A 25,810-nucleotide genomic window follows, 5' to 3' on the forward strand; every position below is an offset into this window, starting at 1 on the left:
GGCATGTTCAGTGCTAAAAACTAACGCTGAATGTTAGTGTACAGCACTAGTGCTCATATTTCACCTCTAAATTCCTTAAAAACAGAACACATATGACAGATGTTTCTTTAAACATTAATGAAATTTAATTAACCTATTGAGGAACATTGAAAATAACAGTGACAAATATATCAAAATACAGAAAAAAAAAATATAGACCTAAACAGAAAGCTTATGTTGAGTTTTGGTCTCAAACTGAAGTGCAAATGTCCATCACAGATAAGGACCCCATCCAAGGTACATCAGGCACAGGAGATTATCATCAGTGGCTTCTTGAATGAGGTAATGTGCGTGGCCCTCAATGGACAGAGGTAAGCCCATCACTTTATTTCTGCTCTTGATCACTCCCTGAAGACGCTGCTCAATGTCCAGAACATGAGTCTTAGCCTAGTGTGGAACAAAATCAAATTATGAAATATTTATTTCCAACTATTACTTAAGCTTGTTATCTAATCTATAGTTGAAACGCAACAGCTCAAATTGCACATAAAGATGAAGCACTTACAGTCCTCGAAGCAAGTGTATTCCAACCATTATGCCTTATGTTTATATATAATTCAATCCTGCTTAGCTGAATATTAAATACATATGATATACTGTACGTCACAGATATGCATCCTCATTCAGGCTGAAGCAACTAATTGATGAAGTACCTTCTCATTGAGGATCTCTCCAGATTCATTAACTTGTGTCTTAGAGGAACCCTTGACAGGCTTGCTCCACTCCACCAAAGGATCATGCAGGAATGTTTTTAAAACACTGATAAGGAATATACAAGAGATAATTATGCAATACAAATACTGTATGAAATGTTAAGCACATTCAAAATACTCAACATAGAACAGATATTTGGTTTCAGAGATGTTATTTTTAAGATAATCATGCATTTCTACTTCAGTATTCAACAACTGTTTCTTGTTTCTAACATATTAGAGTGATTTCTGAAGGATCATGTGACACTGAAGCATTCAGAAGAAAATTCAGCTTTGACATCACAGGAATAAATTACATTTTAAAATATAGAAACAGTTATTTTAAATAGTAATCATATTTGACCCTTGACCCTTCAAAAACATTGCAAACCCTAAACTTTTGAATGGTAGTTTAAGTTCTGAGATGTTCACCTCATGAGTGGCTCTCTCTGGTCCCTCATGAGTCTGAGTGTGACTTCACAGGCCTGTCTGAACAGACCCTCTGTGCCCATGGGCCCCATTGCATGAACCATGTTCTGAGTGAGCCGGAAGGGAACCACCTCAGGAACATCAAATGTCTCCCCCTTAAGCACCACACAACACATTTGTTCTAGTTACCCAGAGGTATCAAGTATTAGGGAGCAATCAAATTATACAGACACATTCCTCATGACTTCCTCTCAAACCTTGTTGAAGAGGCAGTTGAAATCCACATGGACGGACTCGCCGGTTAAAGAGTCAAACAAAATGTTCTCTCCATGGCGATCGCCAAGCCCAAGAATATAGCCCACCATAGACATGACCGCAGTAGAGCGACTGTAAGCAGACCTGCTGTTGTACCTGTGAAATGCCACATTTGTCCCATGTGTGAAGATGTTCATGTAGGTGAATTTCTACTGAATTACCCTAAGCTCACTTTTAAGAGATAATATTAAGAAAATAATAGCATACTACTGTGCAAAGATATTATGAATGTGAATGGTAAAAAAAGCCTGTCATATATACCAAGAGGTGGGATCAGGAAATGTCCGTAGGAACCACTCATGAAAAACCGGTGGGTGTCTGGCACACAGCACATCTTTGTGCAACTTCAGCTTCTCCTCAAAAGAAGCTGTTTTTGGCAAAAGCAGCTTGCGCAGCTCCGTCCCACTGACATAGATCCCTGTTTAAAAGAACAAATACATTTTCACTCAACTGTGTCAAAAATGACTCCATGGAGACGCTGACAGCCTGAATAAACTCTTTTTAAAACAGCATGTTTTATACATCTAAAATTGATTCTGATTGGTTGATCAATATTTCATGTCCATATACAGTACAATACAGTTCAAAAGATTGGGGTCAGTATTTTCTTTTAAGAAAGAAATATTTTATGCTCACCAAGGATACATTTATTTGATCAAAGATACAGTAAAAATTTGAAAATCAGTAAAAAAAAAAAAAATCAGTAAAAATCATGAGTTTCTGACCATAAATATTAAATGTGATTAAGTGCAAAGTTGTAATTAAATATTAAGGTAACACTTTATTTTACAGTGTCCGTGTTACATAATATGTTACATGTACTTACCATAGTAATAACAATAAATTATGCATAATTACATGCAACTAACCCTCAACCTAATCCTAAATCCTAATCCTACCCTAACCTTATAGTAAGAACATGTTGTTAAATAATATTACACAGTACTTAAATATATAATTACACTGTAACAATGACACCTTAAAATAAAGTGTAACCAATATTAAATAACAAAATGTAAAAAAGAAGTAATGTAACAAATTTACAATCAGTTATGGATTAGTGTTAAATCACTGTCAAGTTATATTATGCAACACATGACAATATTCCATTATACACTGTATATCAGTAGAAGCTATGAAATCAGCACACCTTTCTCTTTATACAGCTTTGTGAGGATGTGGCGTAAACCCGCTGTGTTGTTGACCCACTCTATTATGCCGCACTCTTCATTCAGAGGGATGACGGCGTATGTTCGAATGCGCAGATCCCTCCGTCTAGACTCTGCATCTTTCCTCAAAGACTGACAAACAACGGCGCATTTTTATTGTGCAAGTTCTCGGGAAAATGCACTTAATTCTTGCGGTATTTAGTGAACACTACCTTATTAATGAGACAGTTGAACTCCATCAGCCTGCAGTCTTTCCTCAGGTCATCTTTGGGTTTGCACATCATGGTGTAGAACTTTCCATCCGAGCCTCTGAGCGAGATCTTTTTTGGCTTCTGCAAGGATGCCAAGATCTCCACCTTTTTGAAATGAAACGTATAATGATATCATGAATAATTCATCTTTTAAAATGAGAGTGAATGTGATGCATCATGTGCCCAAAAAACCGGGCAATGGTGAAACAGGTGGGACTGACGGTGTCATCGAAGCCGGCAAGGTAGACCCAGTGCCCTGGAAAGGCATCGTGTTTGGGGTTGGCTCCTCCAGTGGAGGGCAGGGTGGGTATAAGGACAGACTGCAGGGGGATGAGGATCTGACTGAACGTGGGCTCTTCCACCAGTTTCTTCAGCATTTTGAAGTGTATACTCATGCTGAGGGTGCTGCTGTTTCCATCCACCTACACAATTAAACAAAAACAGTTTATAACAGCATCCATAATATGCAAGACTAATTCAAGAACCAATTGATTATAAAAATGAATTTTGAAGGGGAAGTTATTAAATACTAATAAATTATTTTTTCGCTAGTGGTACAGTCTTGTCCTACTGGTTTATTGCCGAGCTCCACCAATTTGTCAGTCAGTCTGTTGGCATCTCCGATAAATTTCCCAAATGAGTTATTCAGACTGATGGCCTTCTTCAAGATCTCCTTGCATCGGTTCATTCGAGTCGGATAGGAGGACTAAAATAAATTTTAAAAAGCATATAAACACTTGCATATAAACCTGCAAAAAGACATTTATAGATATAGATGTGGCTGAGGTGTCTGACCTTTGACACAGCAGTCATCATCCACATAGCTTGTTGTGGGTAAGCTAAGAAGACTTTGGCAACAATCTCCATCAGCACAGCGAAGACCTCGTTGTTGGAGTGGCAGATTCGGGAGATGAGCTGTGAAAAAGCTGTGAGGAACTGGTAAGGCAAGAGGTTGCTAGTGTGTTCGCTGATGACGGAATTGATTTTAGTAAGTTCAGCCCGCATCTGGACTCTGTCAGAGCGGCCAGCTGAAAAAGATGGAGCAAGCAGGATTGTTTTAATTAGAGCAGTGAATATTTGGTTTGATAGTGAATTTTGAACTTTGAATTGGACTGCAAACTCACAGTGACCAAATTCGAATCAATACGTATACAATAATTCAGTACTTTTAAAAATGCATTAAAGGGGTCATGACATGAGAAATCAAATTTGCCTTGATCTTTTGACTTTTAAGAGGTCTTTGAAACATCATGCAAGTTTCATAGCTTAAAACGGCCTCATTACAAACAAATTATATATCTAATCAAGCTCCAAAAACAGCTCATTTTGATATTGCGGGATCTGTGACGTAACATGGGCAAATATATATGCATATGACTGCCTCCAGATATACATCATCTCACCATAGCACATGCCCACTGGCATTCAGTCGCTTAACGGCTGACATTTGTCTACACTTAATGTAGGCGTCGCGTCAAAAGCAAATAGAACCCATTATAATCACTGACACTGAATACACTGCATACAGTATACAGATGCGCATTCAGTTTCTGACATCCTCCACGCACTTGAGTCTGCCGACGACAGGACAAATGGAAGAGTGGAAGAACGTACGCTTTGACGCATCTAGTTTAAACGGCTCATTTGCGTCTCTGAACAGACTTCAAAAGGATCCCGGCATCGGAAATAAGTGTACGGTTTATTTTAATGGCGTCCTGGATCGCGTCAGAGGATTATATGTTTGTTCAGAGCATTTTGTTTTGTAAACGTGGCACAGTGTAATGGAGATTTCGTGCATAAGTAAATTATTTCATAATGCTTTGTCTGTAAATTACGATTTTATATGGATAATGTATTCAAAACACTAACTCACATGTAACATGTTTTTATTTTTGTGCATAAAATTTTATTGAGTTAACCTCAAGGAACATGTTAAAATAATAAAAAAATCAATGTCATGACCCCTTTAACATAATTTTTTTAAATACTTTCTGTAATGTATGTAGACAAAAAACAAACACAATAATAATAATAAAATGTTTAATTGTTGTTACTATTATTATTAATTTGTGTAATATTGTACTCAATATATATATATATATATATAAAGTTGGTTACACTTTATTTTAAGGTGTCTGTGTAACAATGTACATTTAAGTACTGAGTAATATTAAGTAACTATAGGGTTAGGATGAAGGTGTTTTTTAGGGTTAGTTGCATGTAATTATGCATAATTTAGTTATTACTACAGTAACCACATGTAACAATGACACTGTAAAATAGTGTTACCAAATATTTTACCAAATTGCAATTCTTTCTTTTTTTTTTGCATTTTAAATCAATTACTGTCCAACACAAATGCTTTAAAATATTAATAAGATCAATGCATATGAATCGATGCATTAACAAAACAGTGTATCATCTCAGCCATCTTTGTGCTTTACCTTTTTCGAACTCAAAAACTTTGGCTCCATAGTCCAGCCATAAGGTTAGCATTCTGGGCATGGCTTGATAGATATACTGATTGCCAAACTGCAGGGCTCTATGAAGAGAGCACAGCATTACTGTATCTGTCTTTCACACACTGAAACATTTTAAAGCCCTATAGGAGGATTACCAATAGAAAACATCTTACTTTCCAAAATAAGTGACAATATAACGAATGAGGTTGCCCTGTCTTTCCAGTTTGTTGTCAGTGACCATAGGCATAACCTTGTCGTAGTATTTGGCGAGGTAGAAGTTCCCATCTTCCCATTCTGGCAAAAGATGGGTGACATCCTGCATGAAAGAGAAACATTGACTGATTAATCTGATTTCTGTTGCATTTGTCCATGAATGCGATTGACTGAAATACCTTATAGGTTTTCATGATGGCATTGCTCTCGAAGTTGGCCGTCTCCTCCATGTATCTGCCCACCAGCAGCATGGCATTCCCTTTTATCTGGATTCTCTTGGGGTCTGTGAGTGGCTGGTCATCAGGAAAACACTGCTGCACACCTTTCTGCAGGACTATCAGAGCCTGATGCACATCACCCTGTAACAACAACATCTTTCCTTATAACTACAATTCCAATGATGGAGTAAGACCCCCATCAAACAGATCTTCATTGGCATAAACAAAATTAAGCTGAGCTGCTAAACCTTAGACCAGAGCCATTTGGCTTTCTCGATGAAGAGTTCAGAGAGGTGGGAGTTCTCAGCATTGAGCAAGGCGTTGAAGGCTGTCTGGTGATGGCCAGCTCTTCTGGCTACACGAGCGCTCTGCAGCCAGCACTCGCCAACCTGCTCCTCACACGAAGACCTGCAAAGAAGTCATCATCATCACTCTTATATCTCATATTTATCCACTCAAACTAAATAGTTCACCCGAGTTTTCAGCATCATTATCAGAAATGAGCTAATTACTTGGCTTTCTGAAAGGGAAGTGAAACATTTTGCACTGAAATATGTAGTATGAGTAATATGTGCTCATACCCCTTGCTGAGACTGAGAAGAGCTCTCCGCAGAGCCAGGATGGGTTCCTTGGCTCTGAATGAGTTTTGGGTCATGAGTAGGCGGGCGTCCCAGTTGAGTTTGGGCTCAGGCTTCTTGGATCTTCCAGCTTCTGTGCTTTCCTTCTGCAGCTCACTGAAGGAATGTTCCAACTCACACAACATGTGCAGCCTAAGACACAACACCTTAGTCAAAAATGCATTTGAACACATTGTATTTGTATTGTAAATGTTAAGTTTTTATTTGTCTGAAACTGTCAACCATCGGATTACCTGACTATGTACTCATATCCTCTCTGATAGGTGCCACACTCAAAACTGGCAGCTGATAAAGGGACAACCTGCTCTTTCCTGGATATTTTAAGCTTTTCATACAATGCCTCTGAATCTTGCTTCTTGGCAGCCAGCAACATTTGGCCAAGTCTGACACCCCATGTGCTGGACTTACAATCTATAAAACAGAAATGACAAAAAGTAATGCTTCTTCAATCTGACAAACATTTCTATGTTTCTAGAAACAGCAAAATCACTTACCAGAGGCAAGATAGTCCTCAACCAAGTCCCACTTTGACAGTTTCCATGCTGCCTCGACCCGGTAAGCATTTAGATCAGACTTCCAACGTGGCCTTTGTAAAGGAAATAACGTTAGTTTAAAAACACAAAACCTGGGGTTGCGTGAACCACAGTGTCACTGAATCACCCAGAGGACTGAGTTTACATCAGTACGCCTACCTGCTTGCAAGAACTCCATTGACCTGGGTTATTACTGTGGAGAGTTGACCAAGGCCCAACATAGAGTTCATTACCCCATGATAATGGACGAGCTGCATACAAAGATAAGAAAGAGGGAAATGTATCAGTTACAAAAATACTAAAAAATAAGAAAGTAAACACTAAGAAGATTATTTAATACACATATTGTTCAATATATATATATTTTACTAGTTCTTTCTGGCACAATAATTATTGTGTGTATATATACTGTATATAGACAGGGTTTAAAGTATGCCTATAGACAGTTTTGGGGGTAACGCATTACAAGTAGCGTGAGTTAGGTAATCAGATTACTTTTTTCCAGTAACTAGCAAAGTAACAAAATATCTGAGTTACTTTTCAAATAAGTAATGCAAGTTACTTTGTTTTCCCATGTATTGACTGACACCTCTCCTGTCCCCAAATAGTGAGTAAAGCGCAGAGGAGTTGTGTGCGCTGTGTAAACATGATGCTTATTGTAGTTCTAGACTAAATGTGAGCATGTATTTACTCATCTCACATGCACAAAAACAGAATCAGTATTCATTAAAATGAATAAAAACAGTGAAATGCAAAATCAGATTATTACACAAATCTCCAATAATTAAATATGTTAAATCTCACTTTTTTAACCAATGTCTTTGCTGCTGACCTTCCATGATCTAATTTAACCATACTAATAAGCAAAAATTACTTTAGATAAACATCACATTTGTGTTTAGTTTTTGTTTTGTTTTTATTGCTGAAGTAAGAGTGTTGATCTTTCTTCTCCTGTGTCCTATTCTTCTGCAATCCACAATGGCCCTCGGCTGTACAGACATTTCATTCATCCTGAGGCTTATTCATTTCACTTTTGGTGTGAAAGGGCATTTGACAAAAATATTACAAAAAACAAACAATATTACAAAAAACAAACAAGCAAACCCAGTCCGGGTGAGAAAAAGTAACGCAATAGTAATGTAACGCATTACTTTCCATAAAAAGTAACAAACACAAACAGTTACTTTTTTAGGGAGTTACTTTTAGAAGTAACTTTCTCCAACACGGCCTATAATTACTTCCATAATTAAATAATTATTCATTTCACCCCTAAGTGAAATGTTCATAGTTCATAAGTTTCTTAATGTGTTACTTTTTTTTTTTACTAAGAATCAAGCCCTGCCAAATCACACACATCTCTCCATTTGCCAGGTGTTTATAAGAATAAGAGTGTGTGTGGTGCTGACCTGGTCTGGCTCGAGTTGGATGGCTCTGTCGTAGCAAGCCGTGGATTCACGCAGAAGTCCAATGCTCTCATGCTCCAGGATCTGCTCTCTCAACGACGGCTCCTCCTTCCTCAGATCATTCACACCCCTCACACCATCTGGCTCGTGCATGGCCGCATACATAGTCTAGAAGACAGGTTATAGCAGATAGCTTAAGAACTGATCTGATTTATTGACAAGTAATAATGAGATTAATGTGCATGAAACAGTTTTCAACTCTCTCTGAATATTTTCTAACCCCATTTAGTTTTAAAGAACTGCATTTCATTTCATTATATGATAATGTAATACATGATTACTGTTTTTACTGTTTTGATATAAATGCAAATAAATGGGAATACATGATTACTGTTTTTACTGTTTTGATATAAATGCAAATAAATGCAGCCTTGGTGAGCTTAAGAGACAAAACATTTAAAAAATCTGACTGACCCCAAACTTCTGAACATTAGTGCAAGTTTCATGTCTCCACATCACTTCACCAGTCAATTATTTTCTTATGTAATAAAGTAATTTTGACTCAATATTAATATTTTACAGTTATTTATTTTAGTAAGTAGCCTAACCATAACCAGCAACCATTACAACTTGTGCAAAAATCTGTAGACTGGTAAGACCTGTAAGAATGAAAGATGGTCCTGAATGTTCTGCTTCTTCTCACGGATGAAGGACTCAAAGTGCATGACAGCCCGTGTGTAGGCTCTGGAGCGGAAGGATGCCTTGGCCAGAACATCCTGAGGAATGCTGTTGAGGAAGGCTACTACGCTTTGATACTCACTGCTCTCTGGGCCTAAGAGGACAAAGAAAGAGTCAGAATTACTTTCTAGAAGCAAAGCAAAAACATTTTATTTACATTAATGCATAGGATTGTACAGGATGAACTAAGTTTAAAACTGTTTTATACTATTTCAGATCAACAGAATTCACCTGGGTTATTCTCAAAATATGGTGACAACATGTCTCTTGACTTTTCAATTATGAAAAACATTTAAAACATTTAAGGAACCTCTTTTTATAATACTTTTATTCAGCAAGGACACATTAAATTGATCAGAACTGACAATAAAGATAAAAAAAATATTTTTCAAAACAAATTCTGTTGCTTTAAACATTGTATTCTTCAAAGAATCCGGAATAGAATGCATCACAGTTTCTACAAAATTATTAGGCAGCACAACTGTTTTCAACATTGATAATAATAAGAAATGTTTCTTGAGCTGCAGATCAGCATATTAGAACGATTTCTGAAGGATCATGTGACACTGAAGACTGGAGTAATGATGCTAAAAATTCAGCTTTGCATCACAGGAATAAATGACATTTTAAAATATTATAAAATACAGATTGTAATAATATTTTAAAAACATGCTGTTACTGTATTTTTGTTACTTCTTTCTTTCTTTCCTTACCGACCCCAAACCTTGAAATATGTAACTCGCACAGCATTGCCGTTTCCTTGTTTAATGTTTGTTTGCAAGATTGTATAAGGAAAATAATTAATGGCATAATGTATTGATTTTACTCAGATTAGTGGTGTATATTTTTGAGATGCTATTGATGCCGACTTAAAATGTTTGACGAGAATTTGTAAATAAAGATAAAAAAAGAACAAAAAGAACAAAAGGCCTATTATCAATCCTAATAATGTCAAGATGTTAATAATAAATGACCATCAGCTTTTATGAACTGAAATCAGAACTTTGTTTTGCAAGTCACCTGTTGCCTGCGGCTGCTCTCTGCCGTGTTTTCCTGGCCTCTTGTTGGTACTCAGGCTCTGTAGTTTGTGGCGGGACCACTGAGTGAGATGGTCCAGCATGGAGAAGACTGTTTGTGTGCTGAGCTGACTCAGACTGGAGGCATTATCCTGCAGTCGCAATAACCGCGGGTCACCCTCCTTCAGGACAGCCATGATCTCTTCACTCACCTACAGGACATAAACAGAAGCACTATTTAGAGCCTTTTTCACTGGCAATAGTATTGTTTTTTTACTAAACTTTACAGAGAAAAACTACACTGACCGTTTCCTATCAAAAAATCAATAGCATGTCCTTTTCTACAGGGTTTGAATTTGTACCTCTCGCTGCTCCTCCTGAGTGCATCCAATCAGCACATAGACCAAAATGTGGGGCAGCAGGTAGATGGTCACTTTGTAATCATGCTTTATGATGAAACTACAGCAGTTGAACACTTTGCCAGCAAGCTCATGCCTAACCTAAAACACATGAAAAGATGAGGGAGAATTAGCCTTTTACATATATGTGAGGTTTGGTAGCACAGGAAAACAAGTAGATGTGAACTTACTTTACTGATGAGATATCCTGCCCAGGTTGCAGACCAGTCAGAGAATTTGCTTCCACGGCTGCTGAGATATATTGGCTTTTTCAACTTCGACCAGTTCACCACCTTCTGAGAGCTCTTATACCTTCAGATGATTAAAAGTCAGTTTTATGCACACTGGATACAGGTAATAAAAGCAGCTGACAACAGGTCATGCAAAACGATCATGTCCAACCTAGTATTGAGATGTGGCTCCAGGATTTCCTGAACCTGCTCAGGGAATCTTCTCCATAGACGGCGACCTGGTGAATCAGTCCTGCCCTCTCGACATTCAAATAATGATAACAGCTCCTGAAACAGAAGTTTAGGATACTATCACGATAATTGTTCAAGCTTTTGGCACAGTATTGAATTAAGGTACAAAACGTAAGTGTTGTCCTCTTAACAGGTTTATATCCTTTTTTCTTATGACAAAAATAACTCTGAAAATTGAATTGCCATAAAACATGTATAAAGTAAACAAATTTTTCAAACAGATTTAAGGCCAAAAGATCTATAAAGAAGAACAATAATAAAGAATTAAATCATGTTCAATCAATATCTAGGGTATGTTTTAGTCCAGACTAAAATATAAAAAAGTTTAAGTGTAAACAAAATATATAAAGTCTTAGGCACGGTTTCGTAAACCCAGGATTAGGCCTTAGTTCAATCAGGACACTTAAATGGCTTTTATAAACGTGCCTTCAAATGCACATTACATATTATGTTTTTCAGTTAAAACAGCTCAATAATGAATTTTAGTCTGGGACTAGGCTTAAGACTTGTTTGTGAAACCGGGGGCAAAAGTATAAGGTATTTAAGTATTTGGTGATGTGATTAACACCATAAAGGGACAATATCAAAGTCCCAAGGGACAGTATCTTTGGTTCATACCTGCATGGCGTACGCCGCAGCATCCTGAGCTCTCACATCATCTGCATAGGCCAGAAAGGCTCTGGTCAGCTCTGTCAGCAGTTCATAGGCAAAATTTGGATCATCGATCCCACTCTAAAAAGCATAAAGACACTCTTTTTATTCTGTGCATAACACTTGGAATACATAAAATGCAAAAGCTACACACTTAAAACAAGATCTTCAAGATTCTGCTTGATACATATATACATAGCAACAAAAGAGGAATGTCTTACCACAAATGTTGATCCAGTTCCCTGAGTGTCAGCAGGTGAAAAGTCAAGCCGACCAGGATCAATGGCTCCTAACTCCCCCAGGCATTCCCCACACAAAAGCCTGACTTCAGGGTTGACGTCCTGGCAGCCCCGGAGCAACACCGTCACTAACTGAGAGATCACCGGCTCTACCATCTCACTGTCCAAGACATGTTTTAATAGAGCATCCTGTAGAACAAAAAATATATGTAGATCAGGCGTCTTCAACCGTTCAGGCCCCAATTGCATTTGAAGCCTGGTTTCTGTTTACAATCCCATATTGTATTTACATACTTTGTTGCATTTATATAATACTGAATCTAGTGAATAATTATTGATGTACAGTCTCTTATACTGTACTTACACAAAATATTATCATTTTACTAACTGCAATGAGTAAGAAAAAAAACTGTACATACTATGCTGATATGGTTTACAGGTAATAAGATGCATGGCATTTCGGTGTCTTTGCATCCAAGCTGGCAAAGCTCTCTAATTTCTTAAGAGTGAGTCTGACCTGGTTCTTGTACATCATCTCCTTCAGGCTGGTGAGCGCATGGATGCGTACATCAACATTCTCATGCTGGATCGCTCGCATGGAGAGCTGCAGTGCTGTCTGCATGTCGGTGCTCTTGGAGGTTTGCTGTTGTTGAAGAATAGTGCATCACAACCATCATTGTAGAAATAATTTCATTTGATTGAAATCAAGTCACAACGTGTAGCACGATTTTAACGTTTTACACTGTTATTTATACTTTGATGTGATTATTTTGTTTAGGTTGTACCTTACGGTAATCTTGAAGGACCTTGTGAATGTTTTTCAGTTCTGGATGGTCAGGAAGGAAGTAGATTTCATGAAGAAAGTCTTGTACTTCCTCCCTGAGATGAAAAGATTGTGAGGAAAGGATTTTACCCAAAAAACAAAATACAAATACATTAAAATTATACTTTTAGTGTTATAGCGTAATTTTTCAAAGTTAAAATGCAAGTACTTTATTATTTTTGACATAGATAAATTATGTGTGTAAAAGAAGAAGATGTTTTGAAGAATGTCAGTAACCAAACAGTTGATAGGCCCCATTGACTTGTATAGTAATTTACTATGGAAGTCAATGGGGTCCATCAACTGTTTGGTTACTGACATTCTTCAAAACATTATCTTTTGTGTTCATCAGAAGTAAAAAATTCATACAGGTTTGGAACAATTTGAGAGTGGGTATATGATGACAGAATTCTCATTTTTGGCTGAACTATCCCTTTAACTTTTCTGGGTAACAAAGACTAGTACAGATTACTTAATTTTTACAATTAAGTTCAACAAACTGTTGTACAATAAGTATAGTCAACTTAAAAGTATTATTTATAGTATTAGTTATTAGACATTTATTAGGTTTTACAGAATGTTTAGGAAATCTGATTGAAAATCATTTTTGAAATTCCATTTGGTGACGCTAGTGCTGCAAAAAGTAAACACTTTACCTTTAATAAGTATGTTGTCGGCACATTAATAATCAACACTGCTATTTAATCTATAAAAAACTACTTTTTAATCTATAAAATTATCTAAAAATCATCCAAAAACCTTTAGAGAAATAAAACCAAATCTAGGCTTCAACAAAACAAGAGAAAGCAGGAAGAACACACACACCTGTTCTCCACTATGAGGTAGTGCATGATCACCGCTGTCTCTTTAGGCTGGATGGAGATGAGAGGTAACAGAGCGACGATTACATGACTCAGAAGCGGACCCAGATAAGACGGGTCAAGACAGCGCACGAAACAATCCCACGTCCTGTAAACCAGCAAGATAACAATAAAGCCCATATCCTTGTTATTTTGTGAGCAAAGTGCAATTACGATTTCATCCTCTAAACTGATTGCATATTAGATACAGATGGTTTGTGTTGAGCTTAACCGTTGTTAAAATAAAAATGCAAACCAGGCATCCTGCTGAGCTCACGGCACACTAATTAAAGAACATCTGATTCTTGTCGTCAGCACTCTCACGCAGACAGAACTTCTGATGCTCTTCAGAATCTATTTGCACATCCTCAGACCAATCCAAACGAGAAACACACCTGCAGCAGAGCTCTGGGAAGTCGTCCTTGTACCTCAGGCCAGTTCTCAGTGTGGTCATCATCTTCACTCGGACTGAGCTGATGTGCTTTGGACCCATCAGCTTCATCAGGGCCATTAAACTGTTCAGAGCCTGAGAGGAAAAAAGGTCATAAATATACTGACATAATGGGGATAGAACTATCTTGCAATCTCTATTACAAACAAACAAATAGTGTCTTACTGATGCGGTCTGACTGGAACTTCATTAAAAGTAAAGTTCATCCACGCTTTTTAATGTTTAGGAACACAAGGACAGGATTTCACAACTTGGCACTGCAAAACGTCTTGTAATCCTCAGAGAAATCTCAATCACTTTTGTTGCTGGAGTAATCCTGTGTTTGCGTCTGTCTCGTATTTACTACTACACTACATGCACAAATTGGTGGGTGGGGCTAAAGAGGCGATGATATAGAAGTAGACGTTGATCTTCTGCAGAGGCGGTCTTTCGTCGAACTATGACCTCATACTGAGACAAAATCCGAAACCAAACATTTGGGAGCTTGGTTTCAATAAAAGCTGTTTTTGGACCAACAAGGAAGTTTTGAGTTCTGAAACTTGCAGGATATTTTTATAGTAAAATGACCTCTTAAGATCAAGGAAAATTTTATTTCACAATTCATGACCCCTTTAATTATACTCTGATGCGTCACAGATCAGTTATGAGGTTGATGTGTCACGTTTTCTCTACTGCAGCATTTCGCTACTGAAAGTCCGCATTTAGCATTGAAAGCAGACAAAACAGCTTTAAAGTTTGTTAAAACGTATCGAACACCTACCATTTTCTTTTTCTCCTTCTCTCCAGCGCTAGAGCTAAGCAGCTGCATGTTGAAGAAAGCCAGGATGCCAAGGAGCTTGGGCTGCAGATAATCGGCCTACACAGATAGCATTATTTACAGAACAATGACTATAATAGAAAGCTGACAACAAACTCCAATGCATCCAATTCTGTACAACAAAAGGCACATGAATCAGTTTATGAACGATGTGCTAGACACCCGTGGGCCTTAGACTGCTGAATATTATTATTAGAGCAGTAGTACCATGCATCCCGGGGTGGTGATTTCTCTTGGGCCCTGGTATGGGTCGTCACTAGAGGCGAAAGAAGCTAAAATAGCAAGTCCATTAAAGACCTGCTGGTAGTGTTCTCCTAGACGCAGGAGCAGCTCATTGTGAAGACCCTGGAAATCCTGTCTGAGCAGACTGCCCAATTCAATTTCTGTCTCATTCTGTGCAAAAATAAACATAACATATAAAATAAAAATAAAAGTTAATGAATAAGAAAAAAATAAATGTATTATCAAGTCAGTAAATAAATAAAAATTCAGAGGTATAATACGGAAATTTTAAAAAATATATACTTTTATGATACCATTCCTCTTTCTATTTGTCTTTTTCCTCACTGCTTATTTCCTAATTTCATTATCTGAAAATTTCACCTTAAGGTAGTGGAAAGCTTTCTCCAGCTCCTCCTTGGTACAGGAACACACAAGATGGGAGAATATGTATTTGAAGTTATTGATGAGCATTTCCCTGCGGTTGACGTTCAGCTGCTTAGCAATTGTGCGGATCAGAGCAGAAGCAGTAGGACTGGCCTTGGCTGCCAAAAAGGGAAGAAGGACCTGTAGTGTCCGCTGTGAATTAAAGAGAGAGTACCGGTAAGCTCATTTCTTCAGTGAAATAAGCAATGTTCATCAAAGCAATCCATCACTGCTCTAAATTTTGCTCTTGTTGGTATCAAAAAGTCTCGGCCTGTATGCTATACTATATTTATTCAGCCAAATTTCAGGCTTTTCTGTTACATCAGAGGCTAATCTTGCCAAATCCGGTATTAAGATGTTAAACTTACATTGAGAAAACGATTAAGGTCAGGGAAATCAAAGACATGTGCCACATGAGACAGGATGTCCAGTGCCAGCTCTCTCTGATGGGCCGCCTCCTCCTGCAGAGCCTCGCTGCTCTGATCTGGAGTGCAGCGCAGAGCCGTCACATGTCGGGAGTGCAAAGACTCCACCAAGAACTGCATCAAAACAAAAGAGAGGAATATTACATATTCTATAAACATAATATTACATGTTTGTTTGAAGCAAAACAAACACTGTTCTCCATTTCTAACACACAATTTTAAAGCTTTGTGATAAACAGCATATGGTGGTGCTCACATTGATGGCAAACTATATAAAACACACCATAAAAGCAAAGCAATTAAGATAATACTTTATCATCACAGTAACACAAAGGCATGCTGACCTGGCAAATTGGGTTCCTGTACTGGTTGAAGAAGGACTGCAGTTTGAGGTCTCTGCAGGTGGCCAAAGCCTGGATCTCTGTGTAGGCTGCTACCGACACGGGATTGGATTTGGACAGCAGGCAGTGCAGAAGGCGAAGCAGAGCAAAAGATACCAGGTTCCCTTCAGCAGCTCTGAGAAGCACCATAAGCACGAAAAGCATTATTGAAACATGATTTGCGCGCTTTTAACAGCTGGAAGAATCAATATATACTAAAAGTGGTACCAAAAAGAAGCATTTTTCACTACCTCCCAATTTCTCCAGTGGTTAATATGAGCGTGTTTTTGAGATCATTGTTTCTGGAGGTCTTTGCATTGGTGTAAGCTTCTTTTAGCCTGGACACAAGAAGCTGGACACAAAATCATAATCCATTCATTAATCGCTTTGGATAAAAACATCTGCTTAATGACTAAAAGAATGACATTAACAAGGTGATAATGATTACAGCATGTTCATCTAATAATTTGAACTTTAAAATCTGTACCTCCTTCAGGAAGCCATTTCCATTCCAAAACTCCAGAAGACTCTTAATGTTTTGGCCGAACATTATGCGGACTTCCTGGTCAGGGTCTTCAATGAGGTTGACCAATGCACTAACCAGAGCTTTCGTATCAGGGTCACTGTTACCCAGGTCCACATGCTTGAACAAGTGCCGTATATTCCTGATAAAAGCTGCCATTCCAAAAGACAACGTTAAATAGAATAATGTTTATACTTTAGATTATAGTTTAATGCTCATCAGGCTGCAAAACCACATGTATATACTACTAAAAACATACAGAAAAAATTCATTAGTAAATTCATTTATCCAAATTCAGCTACTTACATTCTACATTCTACAGCTACTTACATTACAGACTAATAACTCGATCCTCAAGACAGTTTAAAAGTGAAGTATGTAAGATTTTGTTTCTGTTAACCAAGTTTATCGTTTATTGACTACTATTAGTATGCCATTAATGGGTTTATCTCCCCCAAAAGTGTAAACATTGAGCCTCCGAGACACCATCAAAACATTGAGAGCGGTCCATGCGTCGATCTCTTTCCAGCGAGAGTTCCATAGCGAGAGTTTGGGGTGTGGCTACTGTAGCAGGCAGAGCAAGAGGGGTTTTAGCAGGTGTGGGACCATGACTGACGTTCAGCTTCGGGTACAGGATTGCAAGCCAAATTTCGCTGCAATTAGAACCTCAAAGATTAAACAGGTCATGAGCACGTCAAAGCGAACAGGGCATTGCGATGCTATACACTACAATGGACGCTTCGACACAATACAGTATCATAATGCACCCTTTTATAAAGATAAATGTACCAGTTTATGTTTACTTTGATGTCAAACAGTTGTGGTGTGTCATGTCAAAAAATATGCCACGTGAAGATACTGTACATTGAATGGGTTTATTATAAGCAAGATGCTTGCGTTCGCTCTAGATAGTGTTACTAGCCTACTCAATTGCTTACTCTTGACACATAGCAACACAGCTAAAGGTATTCTTAAAAAAAACGAAAGTGGGTGTTTGCCAAATATGCTTTATTTGTTTAATTCCAATAGGTGCCACTAGTGTCACAGAAACTACATACTTCACCTTTAAAATCGATAAAGCCTTTCCATGTTAAATAATTCAGAAGTGTTGCAGAGCAGACTAACCTTGCTTCACCTTCACGTCCTCCACAGGCTTGAGCAGCAGAAGGAACGGGGTGAGGATAGAGGCTCCGATTGAGGAGATCTGTGAGGGATGGGAGTCTGAAATGCTGAGACCGGCACAGAGGAGCTCATGGGAAGGCATTGTCTCCTGAGGGAACTGTAGTTCTGAGCTCTCCGACAAACAGCAGGCCAGCTGACCCGTGATACCGGCCAGCTCGGTCTTCACTTGTGTTGAGCTGTCCTGGAGTCTGTTCCTAAATGAAGTTTTAAATAAAAAAATTTAACAAACGTGTATTAAAGACACCATGAAATCAAAAAATGTACACTTCTTATTTTTTACAGAATGTTGCAGTGTTTATGTAATTCATGTGCAATTAAAAGAATCGTTGGATCCTTGCATCGACATATCATGATGTTTGTCTCGGCGGAGAGCGGGACTACATATCCTCCACAACTGACTGCACACTGGCATTCAGATCTGCCTCGATTTAGTTAGCAGCCTACGATCCAATCAATTCCCGAAGGATAAAATCAAGTCCTGCCCTACATTTTATTCTCATTCTAAGTTTAAGTTGTGATATAAGGAATACCATTTCTGGGTCAAAGCTGACACTCATAATATCACAACAGCCATTTACGAGCACAATGTATTCATATATTTATTCACATCTCAAGCAAAAAGTCTCCCTTTTTAACCATCTTTCGGTCATTCATAATTAAAACATTTTTTTTTAGTTTAGGTTATTTCTAATCGATTAAACATTTTAGAACTGAAAATGACTAGAATAATATATTTGCTATAGATATTTCCATGACTTTTAAAATTCACTGATATTTCAAGGTTTTCCATGACCATGGGAACCCTGAATTGATGTGTGCCAATATTGGATGATGTTCAGATTGACAGTTAGAGGGTGACGTACAGAAGGACCTCGTGGATGAGGCTGTAGGATTTGACTCCTAGGTGGTGCAGCAGAAGGGGGAAGCCTCTGACGGCACTGGCCCGCTCAGCTTCCACCTTGCTTTGCAGGGCCCAACGATAAACCGACGAACGCCAGTCACCGCACACGCTCTTTGACAGCAGAGCAAGCAGAAACACACAGTGCGCTCGAGTTTGTGCAGCTACAGACAAAATTACAAAAGAACAAGCGTTAAAAGAATAAGGAATGTAAAGTGAATTAAACACATTTAGGAACTAGATAAATAAAAAAAAACGGTTATCTATTAACATTACAGCTACAGTATGTTAATGAATTAGATACTTACAGAAGGCAGGAGCAAGTTTCTGGGAGAGTGTAATCAGATTTGCAGGAAAAGAGGCTGTCTGATAAACCGTTTGTGAAGAGTGCTCAAGCACCCATGGAATCGACAGCAGAGAACAAACATTCCTGTAAAAACTTGTGTCACCCTGACTGACTGTAAACAGACAATACAAATCAAATTATTTCAAATGGACTGATATCATGCTGTTAAATATATCTATCCAATGCTCTATCAATGTTCATAAAAAATATCAAGAAATTGTGCAATTTCTGAATAAATTAGTAAAATAACTAGGAATGCACAAAACATTGGTATCACACACTACCGTTCAGATTTTTTAAAATATTTTTGAAAGAAGTCTCTTTTGCTTACCAAGCAAATATAATAAAAATATAATAAAACAGTACTATTGTGCACTATTATATTAAAATAGAAAACCATTCTTTTTAATTGAATGTAAAGAAAAACTGTATTTTCAGCATCATTTCTCCAGTTTTCAGTGTCACGTGACCCTTCAGAAAGAAAATTTGCTCAAAAAACATTTCCTATTATCAATGTTGAAAACAGCTGCTCAATATTTTGTGAAAAAAGCATTTATTTGAAACATTATTTTGTAACCTTTTAAATGTCTCTACTGTCACTTTTGATCAATTTAATGTGTCCTTGTTTAAAACGTACAAACTTTTGAAGGGTAATGTTACTGTATAACAGGCCAAAATTCGAGATTTATTATTTATTTTTTGGTATCGACCCGATTCTTCAAAACCACTAATAATTTAATAATACTGTTAAATGTTATCTTTAGCCAATCTCAAAATAAATATCCATTTTCATACTGTGTGCATTATAATGTTATAATGCCTACATTTACTTGTGGTATATTTAATTTTAGTGATATATTTTAAATTCAGAATAAATAGTATTTTACATTGGTTACCAGCCATAACTTGAAAATAATATTAGGCTTTTCGGTTTTGACCAGAATTTTAATATTAGGCCATCCTGAAAAAATAACCAAGGTGCAGTTGAATGAAATGGTCCTCAAAAAATACACTCACTGCTAAGGTAGAGGACAGCATCAAGGATCCTGACAGTGCCCTCCACCAGAGGCTCCAGCTCTCCCTCATTGGAGTTGTTCGCCATTACGGTGCGGCAGCTCTCGACTACCTGAACCAAAATCTGAGGCTTTAACCAAACGAGCTGGACTCCATCTGAGGTCTCTGATGTCTTCTCTCCTCTGCCACTGAAGAGACATTTAAGAATGAGAACTAATAACCATGCAACACAACAAAGGCCTTAATTAAACCGTACCTCTGTGGTCCATTCAGACAGTGCTTTGAGCAAAGCGCCGCCAGGTGGAAGATGACCGTCAATCCCTGCACGGTGCTCACGCACTGGCTCACTGTGTGGTCCCTCATCTGGGTCAGTAACTTGCCCAGTCGGCTGTCTACGGCTGCCCACACCTCACTACTGCTCTTCATGTCCACTTGCCTGATGGCAGACAAGATCATCTTAATGCGTTAGGCTCATCTTTACACATGGTAAGAGGAGAGACTGAAGTAAAGTCTGTCTGAAGAGAGAGCAGAGACTGAGTGAGGACAGAGAATTGCGTACACTGGCTTAGTTTTGGCCTCGCTCCTTAGTTGTGTTGGAAGAGAGAGGTTTGGTCGTTTGGCTGGAACCTCCTCTTCATACATACGAGGATCAGCAGGGTCAGAAACAGCGGCCTGCATATCCTGCACTGCAGCAATGGCATCTGTCTTGAGTGCAGCGTACAGGTAGCCTTCCACACTTTGCTAGTTTTTAACAGAAAATATGTTACTCTCTGCAATACATCACCACTTTAAGACTTCAAACTACATAATAATGTATACGTGAGAATGAGATTTGAGCTAATGTATGGCAAGATTTTAAACTATCAACAATTTAAAAGGATAGCTCACCCAGAAAATGAAAATTCTGCCATCAATTACTCACCTTTCATCATTCCAAACCCATAAGACTTTGAAAGATGATATTTTTAATGAAACCTGAGAGATTTCTGTTCCTCCATTGAAAGTTAATTTCACTAAAACTTTGACAATACAAAACGTTCATAAAGAGACCGTAAAAGTAATCCAGTGGTCAATCCAGTTGTTAAATCCAGGTCTTCTGAATAGGCATGATCAGTTTATATGTTGAACAGATGTAATTTAGCCTTTTATTCTTATATAACACAGATCAACACACATTCGTAAAGTACATCAAATATGGCAAACGGAAGCTCAAAAGTGCTTGGTTGACGCACGAGAACCAATGAGGTTTGTTCTCGCGTGTCACGCGAGCATGATTGAGCATCCGTGTTTAACAAATTCTTGTGTTTACCAAAGTCTTATGTGATTGGAACAACATGAAGGTGCGTAATTGATGACAGAATTTAAATTTTTGGGTGAACCATTCCTTCAAATGTTAGGAATGTCCATTCCTTTTCCCAACATTGCTTCAGAACACTTTGGATATAGTGCAAAAGATGTCCAAACCACTGTGACTGTGTTACTTTTATCTTGTTTTTGCTTGACATGTCATGTCACCATTCATTTTAATTGTATGGAAAAGAGCAGCCTGGACCTTTTGCTAGACTTCTTATTTTGTGCTTGACAGAAAATAGAAAAATATATGTCTTTTTTGGATGAATTTTTCTTTTGACCCTTTACCTCCTCCTGGTCCTGGGTTCCAATGGTCTTAATAAGAGCTTTGCAAATGGCTGCAACTCTCTCCTTCCGGATCTGCACTGCACACTCGTATCCGGGAGGAACAAAGTTGAGGACAAAGCAGAAGACTTCGCAAAGTGTAGCTTTCACCTCCATTACCTTCAACTGCTCAAGTGCCCCACCAACCACCAGTTTCTCAAGCCTCTCCATCAGCATGTTCAGATGGACTCTCTCAAACCTGCCGTGAGTGCCTTCCTCTGTCAGGAAAACACATTGGGAGAGCTTCTGGAAATCCTTGCCAAAAGACTTGAGCTCTGACTCCTCAAAAGCAGTCAATGAGTCCAGGAGATGCAAATAAGCAGAGAAAAATGGCTGTGAATGGTCTTCAGGGAAACCTCCTAGAGTCACAATGCGAGTTAAAAGCACCATAGACACTGCCTTGAGCCTCGGGCTCCCATTAGACAGCATGAGGCAAGTAGAGTTCCAGATGATGCCCACTTCTCTTGGGAAGAAAATGCCCTGCAAAATATCCGTCAGCACTGTTAATGAAGTTACTAACAGCATCTGAGCTGAGGCACATGAGGACAGCTGAAGGATGGTAGGGGTCAGGTAAACAGCAGACTCTGCAGACCTGATGGAGAAGCGTTCCACCACCACTGGCCATTGAGGAGACGGTCTGACCATGAAATTTGTACGCACTAGATCTTGCATTAAACAAATTAGCTCTGTGGAAAACAGCCCAAATAGGACTGGACCCTTGGCTCTGAAAAGGTGAAGCAAGGAACAGATGACTGACGAGATCTTCATGTGAAGATCTTCACATTCTGGGCAAGCAGCAATTCGCAAGAGACGGTTGATGATCCATTTACTGAAATCTATGAAGGGAGAAGGAAGGCAGACAATATAAGCTAAATGTAGTTGTGCAGAACTTTAGCTATAACGTAAACTATATCAACTTACCAGTGCAGCTGTTCTCTGAGTTTTCGAACTGATCAGAAAGACACGCTGGGTTTATGAACATTAATGTGGAGGATTTAATAATGTGCTGGACAAAGTCCAGCAGCATCACACATGCTGGCTCAAAACTGGTCTTCTTACATAACTCCAGAGCAACTAAAACGTGAGAGAGATAAAAAAAAATAAAAAAAACATTAGACTATGTAAACACCTCAAACATTACTGTACTAAAAACTGACCGTGGAAAGAGATGAAGAGAAACTTCCAACAAGTTTAAATATTCTGTTAACTTGTTTTAAAGGGCTAGTTTAATCACACAAAAATAAAAACATATATCATTATGTACTCACCCTCATGTCATCCCAAACCTGATTTTTGTATGCAGTATAACATAAAAGAAGATTCTGAGAAATGTCTCAGTGTTTTTGTTTTTGTTTGTCCATACAATTGAAGTGAATGGTCACCAAAACTTTTAATCCTTAAAATCTTCTTTTGTGTTCTTCAGAAAGTCATACAAGTTTGTAACGGCATGAGGTTGAGTAAATGATGATGGGTATATATGATGATATACATGAAAATATACATTATATATAGAGAGAGAGAGAGAGAGAGAGAGAGAGAGAGTTTTTTTAAAGATTTAAACTTGAAATTAAAATATATTTTGAATCTATTGCATTCTCTAAAAACTTAAAAGCTATAAGAATATACATATATATATATATATTGTTATGTCCCAAATTTCACTATGCTATACAATACAGACTTGAACGATACACTAACACTAGATGTAATCTACCATCTTTAGATGTTCAGTTCAAAACAGTGATATCAGCAGACTCCATTGTAAACTATGGAGAACATTTATGTGACGGTAACACAGAACTTCATCAGTAATGGGAAGGAAAGGGATGCCTTATTTTCAATTTATGTTATATTTGTATTCATATATTTATTTAATGCAATGTGTAATATATATATACTTTTAAGCACATAATCTATTCTAGAGGGCTTCACATTAACAGTTTTCACTATAATTCTTCAACCAAGTGAAGTCAACCACCAGATATTTGTCTTAGATGTATTTAGCATGTTTTGAAACAAGGTGAGAAAACAATGACAGAATTTTGAGATGTTCGCATAAAAAATACTTTTGACTTACCGACATCAACATCTGTCAGTATCCTGTCAATGAACTGACACAGTATCTGACGTGGTTTCTGCACAGCCTGGTTGTACTCAACTGAACTGGCACTGGAAAAGACATAAAAGGCTTTATATGAGCTTTATTTTTTAAATATTTATGTTGAGGACACCTGTCCGGAGTATTTAACAAGAAAATATCTATCGCCATTAGCAGCCAGTGATGTTACCTGGCTAGTTCTTGCAGTGCAGGAATCATTGCTGACATCTCTAGTCCTTGCTCCATCTTTACTTGCTGAATGTGCTTTTATTATATACAAAGAAATGTTTAGGCCGAGTTGACCTGATAAAATATTTAGTCAAACATTTTGACTCGCTCTGACATCCTCTGCTTTCACAAAAGCATCACTTTCAAAACTATTCTCACGCGTTAGCTCGTCTACGGCAAACGAGTTGGGTCATTTAGTTTTCAGACTTTGCAGTCGCGAACATTATGTAGATACGTAGATCCGCATTCGACCGCTTCAGACACGTCGGCACGCCCGCCATCTTGGAACGGTCAGCGTGTCGTCACTCACATTAGAATCAATGATTGATGCCACAACTCCTTTTTTTTTAAAGATTTAAACTTGATATGAAAATATATTTTGAATCTATTGCGTTCTCTAAAAACGTAAAAGCTATAACATAAGGAGGTTAGAACAGTGGCTGGCACTTAATCTGGACTGAAATTCTGAAGGACCCTGGAGTATTTTGGTATTTTTGTGGTATGATGGTAATGATGATAATTGTTGTTACTGTTTTTTCAAGCATTTAATAAAATAAAATAAAACTAATAATAATAATTATTATTATTATTAATAAAACATTGCGCAGCTTCTGGTTGTGAAACCTCTAATTCCCGAAGAAATGGGATAAAATTTCCCATTTTCCAACCAAAATGGGTTTGGTTTGGGTTTTTATATTAACTCAATATTACAGGTTTATATGCCATGTTAGCTGACGCCTCCGTCTTGTATTGTGTTAAAAATCATCTGCTTAAGTCTCTTGCAGATAAAAATATGATGTGTCTATTAAAGTCCCCCTGTAGTCAATAATTGTATCCCTTAAAACCCGTCTTTGATCACCAAAATGACATATTTAAAAAAATATCTTCAGGCTTGCCTTAGTATAAGCGGTTCTATGTTAAATTAAATTAGCCCTGCCTCCACTCACTCACACCAGCTCAGAGATCCACTTTTAGACCGTCACATGTTGAAGTGATTGGTTACAAGGTAGTTTGTGAAGTCAGAAACACCAGCAAATTCACTGCAGTTTTAAGGAGAAATAATACTCAGCAATGGTGTTGACTTATGAATTTGCACATGGTTTGTCTTAAACCACATTAAACACCACAATATTAAAAACTAGATTTTCAGGGGGGACTACAGTTGCAGATGCTAAATCAAATTGCTCTTGAATGTTCAAGGACCAGCTTTGACCGTTCCAATATGCTATGGAACATGTTATGTATAGCGGCCCATAGAAATATGGAATAAAAAAGACTGTCAAAAACAAAGCAAATGTCATATCTGTATCTGTTTTGAGCGTACAACTACTCACATATGGTATTGATTTGTGCACTTGTAGTTTGTTTTTTGTTTTTGTTTTTTTGAGAGTGTCTCTTTTGATCGCACATTTTTAAGCAGTACGCACGTGTGGTTTGGATTTTTGCCAGTCTTTTTCATTCCATATAAAAACAGCCGGTAATGAGAATTCTATGTACATACATCTATGGTCGCGAAACGAGTTGGTGACGTCAAACAGTAGTGGCCTATCAGCGCTATGT

The 25,810-nt window shown here is 37.8% G+C and overlaps 1 protein-coding gene across 1 annotated transcript; it reads right to left on the minus strand.

Moving 5' to 3' along the window:
* Window positions 1-108: 108 nt before the first annotated feature.
* On the minus strand, window positions 109-24,432 carry atr (ATR checkpoint kinase). The gene is made up of 47 exons (XM_084120526.1): window positions 24,213-24,432; window positions 24,002-24,093; window positions 22,846-22,998; window positions 21,889-22,760; window positions 20,810-20,991; window positions 20,507-20,686; window positions 20,254-20,438; window positions 19,199-19,348; window positions 18,856-19,054; window positions 17,936-18,186; window positions 16,775-16,962; window positions 16,539-16,639; window positions 16,252-16,423; window positions 15,851-16,021; window positions 15,441-15,635; window positions 15,045-15,230; window positions 14,781-14,876; window positions 13,965-14,095; window positions 13,535-13,678; window positions 12,672-12,765; window positions 12,404-12,529; window positions 11,869-12,075; window positions 11,615-11,728; window positions 10,917-11,032; window positions 10,706-10,826; window positions 10,479-10,616; window positions 10,121-10,328; window positions 9,022-9,194; window positions 8,366-8,530; window positions 7,119-7,210; window positions 6,921-7,012; window positions 6,660-6,837; window positions 6,370-6,558; window positions 6,037-6,196; window positions 5,750-5,929; window positions 5,531-5,673; window positions 5,340-5,437; window positions 3,691-3,923; window positions 3,467-3,601; window positions 3,117-3,317; window positions 2,857-3,000; window positions 2,626-2,776; window positions 1,737-1,893; window positions 1,418-1,571; window positions 1,164-1,315; window positions 693-798; window positions 109-426 (listed from the first exon to the last, which is right to left on the minus strand). The coding sequence occupies exons 1-47, from the start codon at window positions 24,266-24,268 to the stop codon at window positions 253-255; spliced, it is 7,905 nt and encodes a 2,634-aa protein (XP_083976652.1). The 5' UTR covers window positions 24,269-24,432; the 3' UTR covers window positions 109-252.
* Window positions 24,433-25,810: the final 1,378 nt, after the last annotated feature.

Source organism: Abramis brama, assembly GCF_963993115.1.
Source record: "Abramis brama genome assembly, chromosome: 7".
Classification (NCBI taxonomy): domain Eukaryota; kingdom Metazoa; phylum Chordata; class Actinopteri; order Cypriniformes; family Leuciscidae; genus Abramis; species Abramis brama.

Bases quoted from the DNA above. Each gene is read 5' to 3' on its own strand.
- atr (XM_084120526.1), bottom strand. From the start codon at position 24,268: ATGGAGCAAGGACTAGAGATGTCAGCAATGATTCCTGCACTGCAAGAA. The intron at 20,992-21,888 runs GTAAAGGGTCAA...GTTAAAAACTAG, and splicing joins GAACCCAGGACCAGGAGGAG to CAAAGTGTGGAAGGCTACCT. The intron at 16,963-17,935 runs GTTAGTCTGCTC...TTGGAATGGCAG, and splicing joins GGACGTGAAGGTGAAGCAAG to CTTTTATCAGGAATATACGG.